General features: G+C 33.9%; 1 protein-coding gene and 1 non-coding gene across 2 annotated transcripts; one reads left to right on the top strand and one right to left on the bottom strand.

Annotated features, from left to right (window-relative positions):
• Window positions 1–2,350: 2,350 nt before the first annotated feature.
• On the bottom strand, window positions 2,351–15,256 carry LOC145613731 (uncharacterized). Its single transcript, XM_081668799.1, has 3 exons — window positions 15,248–15,256; window positions 4,517–4,703; window positions 2,351–2,901 (listed from the first exon to the last, which is right to left on the bottom strand). Exons 1-3 carry the CDS (start codon window positions 15,254–15,256, stop codon window positions 2,351–2,353), a joined length of 747 nt encoding a protein of 248 aa, XP_081524925.1.
• LOC145615860 (small nucleolar RNA R71) lies at window positions 5,662–5,768 on the top strand. The gene has a single exon (XR_014107437.1). It is a non-coding gene; the product is annotated as a small nucleolar RNA R71 (small nucleolar RNA).
• Window positions 15,257–21,598: the final 6,342 nt, after the last annotated feature.

Raw genomic sequence — 21,598 nt, 5'->3', positions numbered from 1 at the left:
CACCTTTGTTTATCATGCTTTAACGGGGAACCCTAATCTAAACCTCCAACATGCCAAGGGCACTTGGATTCAACATCCCGTGCCAAAACTTTGGCAACGGTTTGTTGGCCTCACCATTTTTGGGAGGCATGAACCCGCGAATGTTAGGAGAGATGAACTAGAATTGTTAGGGTCTTATATGATCCCTAGGAGTGACAAGTTGAACATAGTTCATAGGATGGCCCAACATTTCCAACGGGTGGCCAATGCGGCCGAGTCGGGTAGGTCTAGGGTCCCGATTTACTTTGGAGGGTTAGTAACCCACATAGCGGTCAAACACCTAGGTTGGACCCCTAGCGGCGATGGTAAGGTGGCCGGCTCAACCCTTATGGACGGACCTTATTTAGGAGGGCTTAACTGGATAAATGTGATAGGGGGTGAGACTTGGTGGGTTATTCATAGGGCGTCGGGTAGACGGGAGAATGCCTTCACTTTGCCTAACCCGGCCATAACTAAATTTGAGAAGGGTCTTCCCTCCTACACCTTCGAATTAGGAGACCTAGGAGAAGCCCAACCTCACCACCAAGCAACTCCCTCACCACCACAACATTTCCACCAACCATCACCCCAACACTACACACATAACATTCCCACTTCCTCAACCAACTACAACATCGACCCTAACGCCCCGTATGACTTCTCGGCTTTTAGAAGCCAATTAGACCGGATAGAGAGTGGGCAAGGGAGGATAGAGGGTATGGTTAGGAACTTGGACACTAGGGTAGGATCCCTAGATTCTAGAGTTGGGGTGGTGGAGAGGAACCTAGGGCGGGGTTTATACCCCATGTATGATGATTATGCCCGTCGGGGGGCTATTCCCCCCGAATCACTAGTTCCCGATTGGTTCCAACCTCCCCAAGGGGGGTACATGGACCCAAGTGCCTATGGTACCTATGTGGACTATTCATCGGTCCATGGATATGGGACCGATGCTCCTTTTGGTGGGCTTGGGGGGAATATGGACCCTAACTATTTTGCAGGTGGTTCGGGTTATGGTGGTCGTTCGAGCTATGGAGGGGCCAGTCCTAGCCATGGTGGGAGCGGCTATTAGAGGATGGATGAGGATGAGGAGTAGATTACACTCCCAAGTCAATGAGGGCATTGCTTGATTTGGCTTGGGGGGGTAATCCTTCGCTTGGTAACTCTTTTTCCTTTCTCTCTTTTTACCTGTTTTTTTTAGTGTAGTTTTATTTGCTTTCTAGATTAGTTTTATTGCTTTCCTCATATGAAAAATACAAAAAAATTGAAAAAAACAAAAAAATAAAAAAAATACGAACCAATGAACTGTAAATCATGCTTCCCTGTGCCCCATACTTGAGAAAATTGTTTTGATTCTTGGTATTTGATTTTGAGCATTGTGAATTTGTTGATCATGATTTGAAGTTTAATTACTTGGATTCCTAAACTTGCGTCAATTTTGTCCAACTACATGTGAATATAGTGCTTGACTAGTTGATTTGGTTAGGAATGTGTGATTAGTTCCTGGTATGTCAATGAATTTGAGTATTGGTTTGCAACTATGAGTAGTGTTTCATAACTCATTATTATGCACATGTGGAGGACAAAGGCATTTGTTCTTTAGGTAGCCTTCAGATGATTTTAGATACATTTGTTCCCTTCTTGCTACCCACGTTGCTGCCTTGACTTTTTATTGTTTATTAGCCATATTACAAGCCTTATTTGCCCCATTGGTTACTAGTCCCAAGCTTGGCTTGGGGGAGCTATTAGTGAGTGAGGTGAGGGAGTTTGTAGTGTGCACATTATTTGCACAATTTGGGCGGATTTTGAGAAGTAATTTGTTCTTGATCATATTTTTGTTTTGATGAGTTTAAAAGTTGTATATATTTGAGAAAAATAAAAGTGTGATGAAAGAGAAAAAAAAGAAGTTCAAAAAAATAAAAGTGAAAAAAAAGAAAGTGAACTTCTAAAAAAAAAAAATACAAAAATCAGGGCTTATACCCTTGAGATCATCAATACTGTACCCTATTGCCCTTTTGTGGGTTCTTAGAACCTCTAGAAGTTGGGAAGTTTGTGGGTCATCCAGTGCAGTACTAATGATCACAGGGTACAATTCCTGCTCATCAAGGAAAACATATTTTAAATGAGAAGGGAGAGGTTTTAGTTCAGGTTTCTTCACCTCTGCAGGTTTTGATTCCTGAGCCAAATTTACTACCTCCACACAATCATTAGGATCAAATTCCTCGGTGGCAAGAGCTCTTTCTATGTCATCCACCTCCTTGCTCCATACGCTCATGTCACCTGCAGACAAATTTCCACAAAGAATTTCTTCCAAGGGGTCCCTTGCAAGAACCTATGGTAAGCTCTCCTCACAAATATCATCCATTACATCAAGCACATCAATTAAATAACAATTTTCTTCAAGCATTGGACCTTTCAAAACTTTCCCTAAATTAAAAGTGATATTATCATCACCAACAGAAAGGGTTAGTTTACCATTTTTTACATCAATAATGGCTCCTGCAGTATGGAGAAAAGGTCTACTTAATATAATGGGAATTTGTGTGTCCTCAGCCATGTCTAAAACAACAAAATCAACAGGGATAAAAAATTTACCAACTCTAACAGGTACATCCTCTAAAATACCTAAGGGGTATTTAACAGAACGGTCTGCCATTTGCAATGTTATATTAGTAACTTTTAAATCACCCATATTTAATTTAGCACAAACAGACGATGGCATCACACTAACAGAAGCACCTAGATCACATAATGCCTTATCAATGAAAACACTTCCAATATGACAGGGGATAGAAAAACTACCGGGATCCTTTAATTTAGGAGGGGATTTATTTTGTAAAAGTGCACTACATTCCTTAGTGAATGCTACAGTTTCTACTTCATTAAAGGCCCTTTTCCTAGTCAATACACTACTAAAAATTAAGGTTTTTGCGACCGCCACAAACGGTCGCAAAAACATCAAAAACGGTCGCAAAAAACTATTGCGACCGTCAACGGTCGCAAAGCGGTGGTTGCAATTTCGATGGTCGCAAAAAAACAAAATTGCGACCGGTTGACGGTCGCAAAATTATTGCGACCGTTTATTCTATTTTCAACGACAAGTACTAAGACGGTCGCAAATATGAAAAATTGCGACCGGTAAAGCAGCGGTCGCAAAAATCGATATTTGCGACGGCTTAAGGCGGTCGCTAATTAATTATAAAAAAAATAAAAAAAAAAGAACAGAAACAAATGCAACCCAGCCTGCATTCACACCATACCCACGCACCACCACTGCCAACCTCCCAAAACCACCTCTACCCACGCACCACCACCGCCAATCTTAACCCAAACAACCTGAAACTAAACCAAAATACAAAATTTAAATTAAAATTAACAATAAAAACCCCACTAAATTACCCAGCAAAAATAAACCACAAAATCAAACCAAAATCAAACCACAAAATCAAAATTAGCAAAACATACCTCAAACCCAAAATCAAAACGAAAATAAAACTGAAATTAACAAAAATAAAACCCAAAAATTAACAAAAAATCAAAACGAACATAAATTAAAAAAAAATTATCAAACATTCTACCATAATTATCAAACATTCGAACATGAAAATTCAAAAAAAAAAAATCAAACCAAATTCGGAAAAATCAAACAAGAAAAAAAAATATATAAAAACGAAAACATACCACAAACCCCGAATGGATTTGAATTTCACCTCGAATTTGGTTTATAAGTCCAAATTCGACCATGAAAAGTCTAGATCTAGCCTTTTCATGGTCGAATTTGACCCTAAAAACCATTAACTTGTTTAAGCATGAGCTTGTGACGGTGGAGATCGTGGCGGTGCAGTGGGCTCGTGCTTGTGATGGTGGTGGTAATGGAGGTGACGGTTGAAGGTTGATGTCGGTGACAGAATTCGCAAAGCATTCTCATTTGCAGCAAGTAAAGTCAGAGAATAAATGAAGGAGAGAAGGAAAAATGGAAGAGATAAAGAAAAAATGGAGAAGAGGAAGATGATGGAGGGATGCGTAGAGAGGAGAGAGAAAGGAGAAAGAAAGAGAAGAGAGGGAAATGAAAATGAAAGAAAACGGCTGAGTGAACTATTATTAGGGTTAGGGGTGAGTGGGATCCTTTTTTATACCACTTTTTTTTTTAAAAAAAAAAAACAAAAAATTAATTACGACCGCCTCAAAAACGGTCGCAAATGTTCGCAAATTGCGACCGTTTCTATGACAGTCGCAATGGTCGCAATTTGCGACCGTTTTTGGCGGTCGCAATAGAATTGTTTTTATTTAGAATTATTTTTAACATGTATATTAATTTTTTAAAAAAATTTAAATACCTTTGCGACTGTTAAATAGCCTAAAAACGGTCGCAAATCTGCGACCGCCTTAAAAACGGTCGCAAATATTATATTTTGCGACCGTTTTAATGACGGTCGTAAAAAAACGGTCGCAATTTGACCGAATTTTAGTAGTGATATGTCTTTCATGAATTTAGCATATGCAGGAACCTGAGTAATAAGTTCGGTGAAAGGAACTATTACCTGCAAATTTTTTACTACCTCCAAAAACTTACCAAACTGCTTATCCAACTTAGTCTTCAAGTGACGGTTGGGGAAAGGTAGCTTGATAACTGGTGGTGCTTCCCTACTCTTCTCCTGGGGTGCATCCTTCCCTAAGGTTGTACCCTGCAATGAAACATCAGAAATATTAGTATCAGGAATTTTACCCTGCAGCCCTGCAGGGGAAATTGGTACAACGGAATCAGGATTAGCAATATTAATTAAATCAGGTTCATCCTCTTTGGGCATTTGGGGCCCATCGTAGTGTGAACCACTCCTTAGGGTGATTGCATTAGCATGATCCGTAGGTTGAATTCCCTGTGCTGGTAAAGCTCCCTGCTGATGAGATTGAAGGATAGAGGACAATTGGGCAATTTGGGTGTCCATGACTTTATTATGGGCTATAATAGAGTCAATCTGTTGATCTCTACTCTCCATTTGTTTTTGCATACTGGTCAGCATTGCCCTAATTTCTGATAAAGCAGGGTCAGAAGATGTAGTAGGGGATTGTGATGGGGGTTTCTGGTTAGCATGAGGGTGATAATATTTCTGCTGTGGAGGGGGTGCTTGTTGTGGTTGTTGTGGAGGTGGAGGATTTTGAACATTAGTGCTACGATAAGATAGGTAGGGATGGTTCCGGTAGCCAGGATTGTAGGAATTGGAGTATGGGTTATTTTGCTTGTAGGTTTGAAAAGCATTAACTTGCTCCACTGAACTCCTGCAATCTTGTTCATAATGACCTACACTTCCACAATTTTCACAAAAAGCATCATTAACATTATTAGAAACAGCAGAAACATTAGCAACAGAATTAGGATTGTTAGTAGTAAGGTTATCTAGTTTCTGGCAAATAGAAGTAAGCTGGGGTTGCAATAGGGTTACTAAATCAACGTGATGCTTGCCCTTGTTAGCATAACCTCTAGCATTCCCATATTGGGAATTATGGATTGCCATATCTTCAATAACCTGACCTGCATCATCAACATTTAAATTCATAAATCTACCGCTAGCTGCGGAGTCTAAAATTGTCCTAGATGCATTTCCTAATCCATTGTAAAAAGCTTGAATTAGCTGCCACTTTGCCAAGTTGTGGTGGGGACACTCCCTCTGCAGATCCTTGAATCTTTCCCAAGCTTCATATAATGCTTCATCTGTCTCCTGGGCAAAATTCTGGATGGCACTTCTCAATAAAGCTGTTTTCTCTGCAGGGTAATATTTATTATAAAAATTCAAAGCAAGAGTCTCCCAGTTAGTAATACCAAGTGCAGCTCTATTCAAACCATTAAACCACAATTTAGCTTTTCCACATAAAGAAAAGGGAAAAAGAATCTCCCTGATTTGGTCCTGCGTTACCCCATTCTGCCTAATAGTATTGCAGTATTGACAGAAATATGCAATGTGAAGATTAGGATCTTCACCCTTAGCTCCACTGAACTGCTTTCTTTCTATCATCGTTATGAACTGGGGCTTGATCTCGAACTGGACTCCCTCGAGATCGGGTGTAGGAGAAAGATATGGAAAATCCGTCAGAGATGGCTGCGAATAATCGCTAAGCTTGCGAGGTGGAGGTGGTGGTGGTGTACCCATCTCTAGTTCTGAATCAGAAGAGTGCTCCGAATCACTAGAAGTAGGCAATGGATTTCTAGGAATATTATTACTCCCAGAACCTGCTAGGATCTGCCTATAAAAATTCTTCTGTCTATGAAACGAGCGTTCGATCTCAGGATTGAATGGAATGTAACCTGATCTGGAACACCTGGGCATAAACAAAGAACTAAAAAGACAGATATTAGAACTACCTCAAAGAACTAATGTCCTTTGAGGCAAAAGGAAAATAATCTAAACTACGAAAACAATTAGAAATAAAAATAAAACCGTTTCCCCGGCAACGGCGCCAAATTTTGACAGGGTAAAATCGTATCACCTAATCAAAAGTATTACCTAAATCCTCTAACTAAAGTAGATAGGGAAGTAGGGTCGAATCCACAGGGAAACTGGTCTTTCTACTCCTAATTAATTAATATAGTCTAAATTATTAAAGTAACCAATTTGTTGTATATAATGTGAAACTATTCTACGGAGATCAAGTTCAGGGAGAAAATCAATAATAAGAAGGCCTAGGGTCATAGGTTCACCAATAATTAATATTCCGGGATAAAACATAACAATCAATCAATCAACATTACATAAATAACATGATTAACAGGCTCTCGCAATTTATTAACCAACATAGATCTAACAGGCTCTCGCAATTTACTAGATCTAAGTTCCTATTGAAAATAGCCTTTAATATCAAATTAACATCTGCACGATTCATCAATTTAATATTGCTAGACATTCACAATCAAATTACATCTACTTGATTCATAATCCAATTGCAAAGAATTAAAACAATTCAATAAGAAATTATCATGCAATATCAATAATCAACAATAACAAATTATCCCTTCATATTAATTACGGATCCCCCTAAACCCTAGAATTAAACTACTCAGACATAATTAAAACTAAAACATGCATAATAATTAAACAAGACATGAAGGAATAGAATGAATAAAATACTGAGATTAATTAAGAGAGAAATCGTACCAAGACGGCGGAATTACAATAGAGTCGAGATGAGAAGTAAAGTAGAGAGAAAAGTCTAAAGAGAGAAAAATTGAGTAGAGAGAGAAAGTGAAAAGGAAAGAGTATCCAAAAATAATTATCCTAAAACGTACTTAAACGAAATTCTAAACAACTCCTTATTAGAAACTAAGTGCCTCGACAAACAAGCACTTCCAGAAACACGCGCCCGATCAGGCTAAGGGTCGCCCGATCGGGCGCGCCTTTTTCTCGCAATGCCTTGTAAACCGCTGCGCCCGATCGAGCTAACATTACACCCGATCGGGCGCGCCTATAGCTTGCACCAGCCCCTTTGTTGCACGCCTTGCCCGATCGAGCCCTTGTGGCTCCTCGAGGCTTGGACTTCCGATTGGGCTCGACTCCTCGGCCCAATCCAAATCTCCTCTTCGGGTCTTGAATGCTTGGTCCAAACCTCGGTATTCCAAATACCGAGCCCTTAATCACCGGCTCGATGGCTCTAGCCGGCCTTGGGCTTCAACGACGGTCATACTCCTCCAATGCTCGTAGTAGCTTCATAAAATCCCGGGAAAGTGCTCCAAAGGTGCAATTTCCTACAAAACTCAACTAACACTACGAAAACACTAGAAAATGCATATTAGTAACAAAAGTGGCTCACTACTAATTATGACCAAGGGACGGGGGTAAAATACTATATAAAATGGACATATCAGTGATGCACTTCAATACGATCTTCTTTGCTTTCTTTCGTAGTTTACAAATTTTTCAATCTAACATGGCCCCCTACATCCTATTAAAGAAATCATATGAGCAAACCTTATTATTTCGGCTTAATAAGTAATTTCTCCTATCTTTGCATACAGAATAAATTTACAGCAAGAATTTTATATGAGTTTGACTTATCATATTTTTCTACGTAGCTTTAAAAACTCAAGCTACATTAAGTAAGAGTTACCCTTAGATTTGAAATATTACCTTGATATATACAAGAACATTTATTCCTGCAACAAATTAAAAGTCTCTTTAGGATTAGGCATGTAGATTAAGGTCAAGTTTGCACTAATAAATATTTATTAGTGCAAACTTGACCTTAATCTTCATGCCTAATCCTAGGAGAAATTAACAATTTTACAAAACTGCAAACTAATAAATAAAAATTGGACAACTACAAAAGTAGCAAGTTAGTAACATAGGGCAATGTCCGGACTGCTCACTAGTTCTAGTATCATTAAAACAAGCATATATAATTAGTTTAGGAGATTATATATACATATACATATACATATACATATACATATATATATATAATCAATTTTTATTTTTTTTATTTTTTATTTATTTTTTTTTTTTTTTTTTTGCAATGCCACACCTTTGGCCGGAAAAGAGGATTTGACCATGTTTTCTAGCATTGACTCGAGCATGTGCGAGGTACGTGATCACTTAAGACCACTATCCAACTATGCCACCCACCCAAACGCCACCAGAGAGAGTGGTGTCAATGGTGGTGGGGTAGGTAAGGCGATTTCGGTGGGGAGGTAAAGAGGTTTCGTTGGCGTTATTGTGGTTGGCGTAGTTGGAGAGTGGTTTTAAGAGGACACGTACCTCGCATGTGGTTTTTTACGCCGAAAAACAGGGTCAAACCCTTTTTTCTGGCCAAAGGAGTGTCATTGCCCCCCCCCCACCCCCCCAAAAAGAAAAAAAATTAAGCCATGTAAGAGCCTGTTCACTTCAGCTTAATTTCAGTTTAGTTCAGTTCATCAGTTCCTAATTTCTTCTCTCATAAAATATTCATTTCAGTTCTATTCAGTTCTGTTCTATTCAGCTCCAATCAGTTCAGTTCGGTTCAGTTCAACTCTAATCAATTCAGTTTTAGTTCAGTTCAGTTCAGCTCAATTCGGTAAATGTGAACAGTCCCTAAGTCTTTCATTTGTGTTGTTTTTTATTTTGCTTTGTTATTTTGAAAATTTTGGCAAATGTTGTTGTTTGTGATTATTAGTTGATTATCTTCTATTATTGACTTTATTAAAGCGTAATTGGCTTAATTGTGGTGCTATTTTGGTTGTCATTGGTTTCATTGTGATACTATTTTGGTTGTTGTTGGTTTCATTGTGACGCCACCGAACATATTTCACCCAAACAATGTGATAAGTAGATATTATACTGTTATTTTTGGGCTATTTGGAATGTTTTTACTATGGAATCTCAACATATAGTTTGTGTTTCTGTATGTTTTATCCAAGTTGGACTCGATTTCTTCTATTCTGGCTGTTTGGTTGCTATGTTGTGATTTCAGGATGAAATGGAGCATTTGGAGTGATGATGAGCATGCCACGACATTTTGAGGTGGATTGGAGAGCTTCATAACGAGATTTGCAAGTCATGAGAAGTGTATTGGAGTGTTAGATGATGATTGATGATTATGCTACATGGCCGTGTACCATAAGCTACATGGTCGTGTGATTCTTCCATCCACGCTTACATGCTACATGGCCGTATACCCTTAACTACACGGTCATGCGATAGTTCCAAGTTCGAGTGTTTGCTACACGGTCGTGTATCACGAGCTACACGGTCGTGTGATTCCATCTCCGTATGATTGTATGAAGTCTGCCTACACGCTCATGTACCTCTCAGCTACACGACCGTGTACGTACATGATGAAATCTGAAGATCAAGTATGGTCAGCTACACGGTCGTGTACCCATCAGCACACGGCCGTGTACGTGTGCGCAGGAGTTTATTTTCTTTATTATTTTATGTTTATTTTTAGGAAAGTATAAATAGGGGTTTTAACCCTATTTTAAAACATCTAATTTTTATTATAGCTTTTTCCATTCTACGTTGTTTTGTGAGAGAACACATAGAATTCCATTGAAGCATTCATCTTAATTCAGTTTCAAGTATTTTTCTTTCATCTTTAATCTCTTTAATTTTCTAATGTTATTATGTTTTCTTTAATTATTTGTCTTGTTATTTCTATCATCACGTGTGAGTAGTTTCATAATCTAGGGTTAGGTTGAACCCTAATATGGATTGATGTATTATTTGATTCCCAATTCCCAATTTAATTAATTTATAATTCCTCTTTGTTAGGGTTGGTTTTATTATCAATGATTAACTAGAAATAGTATTATTGAATGTGATTAGGCTTACAACGAAAGTTGATTCTTAATTGATTTTAGAACCCTAATTAAAAATAAGAGCTTTTATGCATGAAAATAGCTAATTGTTCTTGCTAGGACTTATAGGATGCCGTTCTCAATGTCTTTAATATGTACGATTCCATGAAAATAGGTATGATTGCATGTTAGGGAAGCTATTAGTTGATCGAAAGAAACTCTTAGTATATATTGTTTTAGGGAGCATCTGTCCTGTGGAATGTTATTGATTTAATTGAGGAAAAGGGATTGTTCTATTGCATTGATTCATATTAGTGGGGATATTTAATCTTAGATGTTTTTAGTTCTTGATTAATTCCATAGTATTATTATTCATTGCTTATTAGTTAATATTGCTCTAGTATAGATTCCTCAATTTTGTTTGGTTACTTGCTTAGTAGTTACTTGAGTCTAATTAATTAGTTGAACTATAGTCTCTTGGGATCCGACCCTTACTTGCCCGTCTACATAGTAGTGGTCTTGTTAGGTTATTTTTGTTAGGTACGCGACACGCCTATCACAATGTTGTCCAATGGTGATAGCTCGCACTGAAGAAGAAGATTGAGAGTTAGCCATGGAAGTATTAAGAGAAGTTGAAAAGAAGAATTGGGAATACAAATAGAATTGGGGGTTTAGGGTTCATCATATAAAGGGGTAATTGATTAATGCCTTGTTTAGTTCGCCTTATTTTTACTTATTTCAGAAAAAATAAGTTCAGATAAGATTAGATCAGAAAAAATAAGTTCAGATCAGATCAGAAAAAATAAGTTCAGATCAAATCAGATTAGAAAAAATAAGTTCAGATTAGATCAGATCAGAAAAAATAAGTTCAAACCAGATCATTGTTTTATGTGTAGTTTTTTATCGCTAAATATTTTTAATTTCGTAATGAAAAAAATTCTGAAAATGACATATTAATAAAATACATATTATTACAAATCTAACAAGACCCCACTTGATACATTTTTTCGTATAGATTATCGTATATTTAAGGTTAAAGTTTGGTCAAATCTAAATCAGATCAGACCAGACGAAACCAGATCAGATAAGTTCAAATAAGCAAATATATGGCGAACTAAACAGGCCTAAGGAGTGAGGGAAAACAACATATTATATTGGAGGGAAGTGATTTTATAATAGGGTAAGTTTGTAATTGTGTTATTCGTAAACTATGGTTTGTAATAATTAGGTAAACCTTTCATTAATGTTACCAATAATTAATATTACTTATTGGTAATTAGAAAAAACAAAAATTGGGTATTACCCATGAGAATATCTATTAAAAATTGATCTCACAACCTAGTGGTTATAAAATACGCAGTACAATCATTATCATCACTAGATCAGATACTACTTAATACTTTGTCTAATAATGAAGTACGACTACCGACTATTAATTTAAATAATTTACACTTTCTACTGTTTAACCAAGAAAATATAGAAAATGCATAATATATCCAAATAATTCAAGGGCACATGGTATTAAAAGTTTCTGAAATCTTAATGAAGTCAATCTTCTCCAATAAAGGGTATCTTTCCAAATAAATGTCGAAAAAATAGTGGTGAAAATAAGTTAATACGAAGTAAGTGTCAATAAGGAGTGAAGGACGCAATGAAGGATGGCCTTTTTCGTTCTGCGGTCCAAATGTGCAGCCACTATACAATATAAATTGTACGGACTACCCTTTTGAGTCAACAATAAAAATGTCAAACTTGAATTATATTATAAATGTCAGTTTCTTTACATACAATTAGGAAAAAAAATATATAAACACCGAGTACTATAAGAAATTACTTAATTTGTTTTAAAATATAGAGTAGTAGTCATATAAACCAAAAAAAAAAAAAGAGTAGTTGATGGCTACAACATGAACTTTTAAATTTGTAATGTGGCGATAAGAGTTATCCCTGAAAACATAAACAAATTGTTTTATTCTTGTCAAAGTATGGACTATTATGATACTTATGACACCTTATTTTCACTCAATTTTGAGAAACTAAAATTTTTAAAAGTTTAGGAAAATTATTACAGACAAGTTTCAATCAATAAGGCCTAATAAGGGTTATCCAAATTTAGTTTATACGAAGTATGTAGCTAAACTAACTTCTGGTGGAGGGCTAAAGACAAATAAGTTCAAATTAAGTGAAATACATGAAATCAAGTGAATATGATACATCCAATATTGTAATTTAAGAGTTTATTTGTGTCACATAGTACCTACAATTTTAACACCGATTATAAGCACTAAATTATGGTACAATATTAGTTTTGGAATTTATGTCATCATAATATCACAGTGATTAGTAAATTAGTGCTTGGTTAATAATTTGATACAGTACTTTGTATAATAACACATGCATTATTTTACAAGGAGTACAAAGTGTAACTTTTGGTGAAAAATATCAATATATCATTTTGCACTCAATAAAGTATTGGACATGCTACGTTGTAAAGAAACTATTTAGTTAGGTAGTAATTACGAACCTAGCTACAAACTAAGGCATATTGAATAAAATGCAATTGTTAAGGTCACCGCATAATGGGGCCTTTAATTTGAGTAAAGATTTAATTGATGGATCTTATAATTTTGAACAATTTTCTAAATTAAAGTTGATAAACTTCATTGGAGGCCCCTTGGCCTTTATTAGCTTAGAAAGACATAACTATATCCGATTTTTTTTAGTTGCAACTTTGAAATACGTAATATTTTATATCTCTCAAATAATACCCAAAAGTTGCAACTAAAAAAATCCGAAGGTAGTATAATTATAGCTTTGATCTTGATATGTTCTTGAATCTTGATGAAGAAATTTGATCATGGAATACTCACTGATTAAGGAGTTTTACAATTTTACCAATCTAATTATGTAAGCTAATCCATGTAAATTCTAGATGATACACTCTTCATCCTAACCTAGAAAATGAAAAAAAAATAAAATAAAATTGTGTAATTTATAAAAAAAAAATTTCTGAGAATGTTGTGCATATGTACATACTTCGTAACTATGTCAAGTTGTCAATGGAGCTAAGGCAAGATCGAGTGGATAAAACTCGACAATTAATAGACAGCGAAATCAAAAGGGTTAGTTCATTGAGATTTGAGAGTTTGCAGCCTATAAGAATGGAATGAACTGAATGAAGAGGACATCAATGTGAGGTTTAAGGCTCTTTAACATTCTTAGGGAGACTTAAATTTTAACTTGACTTATACGTATCATTTTTGACCCTATATAAACATGTGCGAATTCTTGAAATCCATCGTTTGAAACTTTGAATTGTATTGCCTAGAAGGCTAGAATATATGGAGAGAAAATAATTGACTTATAGGTCATAGTTTAGAAAAAAAAAGTCTTAAAAGATACCAGATTTGTTCATTGGAGGTTTTTAATTTGCTTCTATCTCCCGTTACTTAAATCATCACAAGTTCAATTTCTCAACCATGTTATTCATAGTCAACGATCATTGCATCTTTGTTGGAAATTTTGGTGCTCGAATATTGTTAGCTTTAACAATTAAAGTAAAATTTATTTTAATCAAACCTAATGAGAAAATCAAATACATATAAGAAATCATAAGGGTATATATCATGCGATCTCTAAAACACGAGGATAATAGCTCACTATAATTTTCTTAAATATATAATACTGTAGTCCGTAGTAATACAAAGAATTGAAGATTCAACCATGCATGTTGTGCATATAATTAAAATTGAGTAGTCTTTCTTGATAAACTAATTACGGACATGAAGCCCTAAACCAAAAAACTAAAAAGGCAATGTCTCATATACTAGTACATCGTATGTTGGTTACTGTGTAATATTCTATACTAACGCATGATTCTCCAACATTAAACGACAGACCAAATTAACGATAGATTATGCTATTTATGCACAGTATATACTATATAGTATCTAATTCTACAGAAAAATGTTGGAAAATTGGAATAAAGTCAGATTATTAATCATGAAAATCTTCTTTTCTTGTGTAATTTTTTAAGCTGCCCTTGTTTAGTGGGGCGTGTGCTCATCTTCGCCAATTGGAAACCAAGCATGTGTTCCTAATTGCACTACCTAGTAGTAGCTACCTATCTAATTAGATAACATCTAAGGCACTATGAATAACACTACTCTCACAATTTATTAGTATTATTTTTATAAAATTTTCAAAAAAAAAAAGAATGTTCTTAACAAGAATTTTTTTGTGCTATTATTATTTCAATTAGTATTATATACTCCTGGAGTACTATGGATCATGGTACTCCTTACATAATATATTTGAGTTATTTTACGCACACTTTATGTTATTTTGTTTAAATGTTGTGTTATTTTGTTACAACAATATGTTATTTACTTATTTATTACTTCAACCTCAACTCATGCTATTTTCAAATTACATTAAATAGCATGTACTTATTTAAAAATAACATATATATAAATTGAAATAATAATAAATTCACATCAAAATAACATTAGTATTGTTGAGTTTTAAGGAATCATGAAGAGAATCATGCAAACACTTGAGAAGATACTAAATTTCTGGACATAAACACATTTCAACCTTAAATTACCTTCAAAATCAATTGATTTCTAAGAACCCTAGAAAATTAGAAGAAGAAAAGAGGAGAGAGAAAGTGTGTTTGATTTAGAGTTGGATTAGTGAGAGGAAGAGAGAGAGAGAGAGAGAGAGAGTGAGAGTGAGAGTGAGAGTGAGGTTAATTCCTCAAAAACCCAGAAAAATTAAAAAAAAAAAGGAGAGAGAAAGTGTATGCTTTTGTTGGAGTAGCTGAGAGGAAGAGAAAGTGAGTGCGGGAGGAAGATGAATGTGAAAAGGGCGAAATAACATACGTGTATTTACAAATAACACATATATAATTTGAAGTAACAAAGAGTTAACATCAAAATAATATAAGTGTTATAAAACCTGGAGTACCGTGTACATGGTACTCCAGGAGCATGATAGAAATTGCGTATTATTTTGGGAGAAAAAGAAGCCTCAAGACGTCAAGAGCCAAGACCTTAAATTTTATCAGGGGAAAAAATTGAACGATATACGAGCAATCAACTCAAACTGTAGTCCAGTAATTAATTGGAAAAAAAAATAAATCAACTACAAGTTGATCACTTGATTTTCATGATATACAATTGTTTATCTACTGACAACATTGTAAATTAGTGCATATGTTTTATTTACAGTTTATGGTGTATTGGTGTACATTAAAATCGCTACTAGATAACGTAAATCGTTTATCAAAATATCAATGGAATCTCCTTCTCTTTTAAGTATGAGAAACCTTTCTTGTTTAGGGTTTAGTCATGATGACTAATAATAGGTTATGACGTATTGGATTAATAATGACAGTTCTAACTATAAACTTTGTTTGGTTATATAGTAGTAATTTCAATGTATTAATGTGACCATTCTTATTCTGATTGACTGAATTGAATTGAACTGAATGTTTTATAAGAGGAGGATATTATGAACTGAACTTAACTTAACTTAAGTTGAAGAGAATAGACCCTTAGTGAAGATCCTCACGTGTGGGCTGATGTGGCCATGTTGTATCCTTTTCGTTGATTCATGGATTGAACAAGTACAAATGGTATACTTATATTGGGTTTAGCCCAATTTAGTGATTGAAATTGGACCATTATTAGGCATGCTGATATTGGGGCTTAATCCTCTACCATGATTCAGACATTGGATAAGATCCACAAATTAAAAAACCTCAATGATATACAAACCTTAGGCTTGGGTTGTGCACTTGTTTTAAAGTTTAGAGGCAGGATCTTCCTAATAACTATAAATCAATCAAGAAAAATGTAATAAGGCCCAACACAGCCATGGTTTTATTATTTATTTATTTATTTATTTTAATCATGTATAATTAGCAAATGATGGTCAAAATGAAATGGAAGAAGTGTGAAAAAAAAAACATGGAACTACTAAAATATTAGAGAAATTACGTGCATTGGTCAGTTGGTCTCCCTCAATTCCAAATATTGAAAAGCAAAACCCAAAGAAAACGAATGGATTTAGAGCTTGTTTGACATCGTTTTTTATTTACAGTTTTCTGTTATTTTATTTTTGAACAAAAAACCAAAAACAGGAAATAAGACAAAGGTGTTTTCATATTTTGGTTGTCAGTTTTTAAATTAATCATTATTTTAATAAATTTGACTAATCTTTTTTATTCATTATATGACATATTTCATACTATGATTTTGAAAAAAAAAAAAAAACCAAAAAATAGAAAAACCACAGTTATACCAAGTGAACCCTTAAATTTTAATTTATTAAAGTCTTTATCGGGCCTTGCAATTCTAGCTTATTTTGGGCATGATAGTTCCACCGAACGGACCGGGCATACTTGGTTGTGCAATAGAGTGCCATCTCAAGCTCATAGATAAGCAAGTCAACTAGGATGGCCAAGATGCTTGTGAAAGGCCTTCTAAATGCTTGCTAGTAACTTTGTTAACTTCCCACATACACCTACTTGATAATCCTCTTGACAATCCTAAGTAGAGGCGCATGAACTCTTGCTAATGTTTTCGGTATCGAATTTGCCACTGATTTGTCAAGTTCGATAGCTAGCTGTGCAGGATATAATGGACCTTTTGGAGGAACCTTTCGTAGCGAAAATTCAAACCCTCTTTTCATCTAAAAAGATATTGCAATCCTAACAGATTAGTGTATAGTACATAAAATACAAGATATTGCAAATTTGCAATCAACAAAATTCATAAATTTGGAATCTTTAACACAACATCAGTTTCTGAAGTTGATCTAGAAAGCATTTGCTTCTTAGAAAATATCTTCTTTGACAACGCTGACAAAACAAAACAGGAACATCATTATAAAACGGAGGGAGTATTGCATTAGATGGCATGTCATTATCAACTTTCAACTATTACATTATTCCCTCTGTCCCCTTTTTTTTTGCATCATGTGAATCATAAAGCTCTCATATAAAGTGTTCCGTCAAAAAAAAAGCTCTCATATAAAGTGGGCAAATGGTGCAATAAAAGGGGGATAGAGAGAGTATCTCACAACTTTTAACATTGTTTGCAAAAGGTAGTGGACAAATATATGTAACTTGAGACTCAGAGGTGAGCTTGAGAAGCAAACTAGATCAATCCACGATGGAGCATCACATTCACAAACAAAGTGCACAAGTTACCCACTAATTAAGTCAGAATGGATGATCTAATTAAATTTAGACTACTGCAATTTGAGCACGCAAAATCTAAATGATAAGAAACTGAAAATTTAATTGCACTATTACTCACCATATATAGCTTATGTCCTAATTATATATATTACTTTGTATGTATCAAAAGATTGACTATAATACTACCATGTAAATATGTACTTGTAATATTTACCAAGGGCAATTTTAATTTATCCCTCAAATTCAAATTCAAATTCAAATTCCTTCATAGTAAGACTAATGCAACTAAGTTTATTGAATAAAACAATTTTCCTATCGATGGGTAGTTGTTAGTCAAATGTGTAGATTGCAGTATGGCAAAGAGAAACACATACACTTATCCAAAGTTCAAACCCCTGTCCTCGAAGCAGTAATAGGGTCTTTTGGATCGAGTTTGGTTTGGATTACGGCTCAGATGAGTAAAATTAGAGTTTTACCGATATGTATAAACTCCATAATATATCAAATAAGTCACATATTCCCTCTTTTATTTATTTACCCATTTATCTTAAACTATTACACCTACTGTTCCCTTTTTTGTTTGCACAATTGGGATAGAGTTATTTTTTTAAAATTTTGGTTAAGTGAAATAGTTAAGACAAAAATGGTGGAACCAAATGAGTTTATGTGAGAATATAGTTGAGATCCCTATGACTAATTTTAGAATGGGAATCTTTTAAAAAATCCGAAATACTACCTCAGGTTCTTATTATTCGCAACAAAAGAATATTTTATGTTTCACAAATAATACCCCTTTTGTTACGAGTAATAAGAACCGGAGGTAGTATGAAAATGAGGCAAACAAAAAGGGATTGGAGGAGCATTTCTAAGAGGGGTGAGTGGGTGTACCAAATGACAAAAGAGGGAGAAATTTGTCAAGCATTTTTGTATGATATGCCATATTTCCAATCATGATTTTCACTCATATAAAGGGTTTTACTAGCTAAATCCAACCGAACTATTTAGGGCAACCAAATAGTAGCAAGGAATATATCAAAGAACGAGGTTGTCTAGGACACTAATGTATAGAGTTCACCAGAACTTTAATGACACGGTGTTGGTATTAAAATTGTGTTCAGATGGTTAATCTAAATACCAGCCAGGAACTATATTGATATCAACAAAATATTTTTACATTTGTTGATACTATTGAATACTTCCTCCATTTCTATTTAGTTGACGCGTTTGATTTAGACACATATATTAAGGAGATGAGAGAGAGTGATAGAGAATGAAAAATCAAGTGGGATAGTTTGTAAATACAAGGTGAAAAATTTACTCAAAAAGGAAACGTGTCAACTAAAAAGAAACTTCCTAAAAAGGAATACGTGTCAACTAAAAAGAAACGGAGGTAGTAAGTATATTCACTTTTATATACACCCGGTTTTCAGTAAATTACTGTACGTCGAGTTCACTTTTGTCAAATTTAGTGTCACTTTTGTCAAATTTATCAATAAAGCATAAATAACTCTTATATATGTCAGAGTAACTTTTTGTGCGTTTTAATGTAACTTTTGCGCCTTTTATTGTCACTTTATAACGGATGTTCAGTAATTATTTAAAAGTTTGTGATAAATGATATCATCTAAACACAATTTAATACCAAAATTGTGTTATTAGAGTCCTAGTGAACTCTATACATTAAAGGCGGATACTTTCCCATCAAAGAACATCAAATATCAACAACTGATTGGAAGTAGGTACTCACATGTCATCGCTCACACCCCAAGGTCCCGCATATGTATTGTCACGTGACGCCTCATGCTTCAACATTTTCTTCAAAACAAGAAGAATGTAAAATAAAATGTAATATACAATTACATATATAAATAGTCAAAGTGTTCTTGTAAAAAAAAAAAAAATAGTCAAAGTGCAAATTTGTATGTCAAACTATTACATTTATATATATATAAAAAAAAAATAAGTATAATAAAACCAAAGGTGGCGTATACTTTATCTGTTATTTTTAGTTGATATCTTTCTATTATCACGCTTGCTAACACATATTTTTAACGATTAATTTCTCTAATTATCTTAACATTGTAAAATTATAAAAAAAGAGATATTAATAAAATATACATTGAAACGATTTAAACAAGATCCCACATAAATATGTTTTATCGTATTTATAAACCACAATAGTGAGTCAAAGCATGTTATATGAATAGTGTAAAAGTCAAATGGTGTCAACTCAAAAAAACGGAGGAAGTATTAAAAAGTTGTACCTGATGCCTTAAAATTCCGATGACATTGAATGCATTAACAAAATTCTTCTGAGTGGCCTCATCCATGTCAAGCTCTGATGGTGGTGCCAACTCCGTCATTAAAAACTGCACGATTGGGGTGTTCTCTAGATCAGGAGACGGAAGCAGCAGCCTATCCCAAGAAACAAATAGTAAGGCGCCTAGCTCGAAGATATAGCCCATCTCAATATAGTGTAGGCAAAGACTACATATGTTCAGTTGTTCAACATATGAAGCCAGCAATTTGATCATGTTAAGGGGTTCTTTCTGTCAAAACAATTAACATAAATCAGTTTTCAACAGCCATAAAAATGTACACTAGTTAGTATTAATAATGATTCAGGGAAAATAATCATCACCAATTTCGGCGATTCAAATAATTCAATCAAGTTGGTGTATGATTGTTGAGCACCGATCCGACATCTAACATAGTAATGAGATCTGGTGTTAGTGAAAGAAAAAAGAGTTTATCACAAACTAAAACAATTTTTCAAAATAAATACTACCTCCCTTTCTTATCAGTTTGAAACAAATGATTTTTTTATGACTCACAGATTATACTCGGCATTGTTGCAAATTAATGTGAGGATGACAAATGACTCTCTCTCATTTGCTTGTCTTATATATAGAATATATTTGTACTTTTTTTTTTTTTTTTTTTTTTTTTTTATATATACATACTACCTCCATTAAATATTAGTTGCAATTTTAGGGCATTGTATTTAAGAAATTCAAGAAAAAACTAATGTTTTGATTGAAAAAAATGTGGTATACTAGATATAAAAAAATTATGTGCAATAATATTATGTTGTTCTATATATAATGTTGTTAATTAGAATATTTAGTTTCTAATCTACATATATTATAATAAAAGAATATACACTACCTGCATGAATGAGATATGTAATTTTTTTAAAAAAAATTTATACACAAACATTATACAATAAAAAAATTTATACACAAACATTATACAATAAATTAAAAAAAAATTACTTGTAAGTGTAAAAAAGTACATGCATATAACATATTATACTTCTTCTGTTTTTATTTAGTTGCAATAAGGAAGATATTAGACTAGGTAAACAGATGTCATCTATAAGAAGAAAAGGATAAATTGCTACGGTTTAAATTTTATAGCTTAATTCATTCGTTTACCTAGTTTAATCACCTTGTTGAAAAACGGGAGAAAAAGATGTGTCGCAAGATAAAAAAAAAATAGGAAGTATAAATTAAAGCAACATAATACACATATGATGGAAATAAGCTTATTCTATCTTACACAAAACTACAAAGTCTAAAGGTGTAAATTTTTGTTGGTATGAAAAATATAACCTATTAAATATATAACAGTTAAATTATTTAATAACTAATATCCGACCTCTAATATTTTGAAACATATACAAAAATGTATAACATTGATAACATAGCACATATGAATCATTATATAAATAAAGGGGTGAATCACATTTAAAACGAGTATTAGGTGGGTGGGTGAATGCATACATCTTTATTATACAAGTTTATCAAAAAAATTGTTTAATAAAAAATCAAATGCTTATCTATCCCATAGTAAAACATTTAGAGCCATTAATTAGAAAAATATATAAACTGCATTTAAAGTTAGCTAGTAGTATAGTAGTACTTGAAAAATGTAGTGTGGAAAGGATGCTTATAAAATAAACTTCACTTTGTTAATTAAGTGTATTCGTTGGTATTCTTATTGAAAGATACTAGTATAACAAATTTGCATGCGTTAAATTTAACTTTAATTGATAACTGATACAGAAACAAATTTCTAATTTATACTTCCTTTGTTTTTTAGTTGACACC

Source organism: Chenopodium album, chromosome 25, assembly GCF_948465745.1.
Source record: "Chenopodium album chromosome 25, dcCheAlbu1.1, whole genome shotgun sequence".
NCBI classification, from domain to species: domain Eukaryota; kingdom Viridiplantae; phylum Streptophyta; class Magnoliopsida; order Caryophyllales; family Amaranthaceae; genus Chenopodium; species Chenopodium album.
The sequence above is the reverse complement of the archived record's forward strand: the minus strand, read 5'-3'. Positions and strand labels throughout refer to the sequence as shown.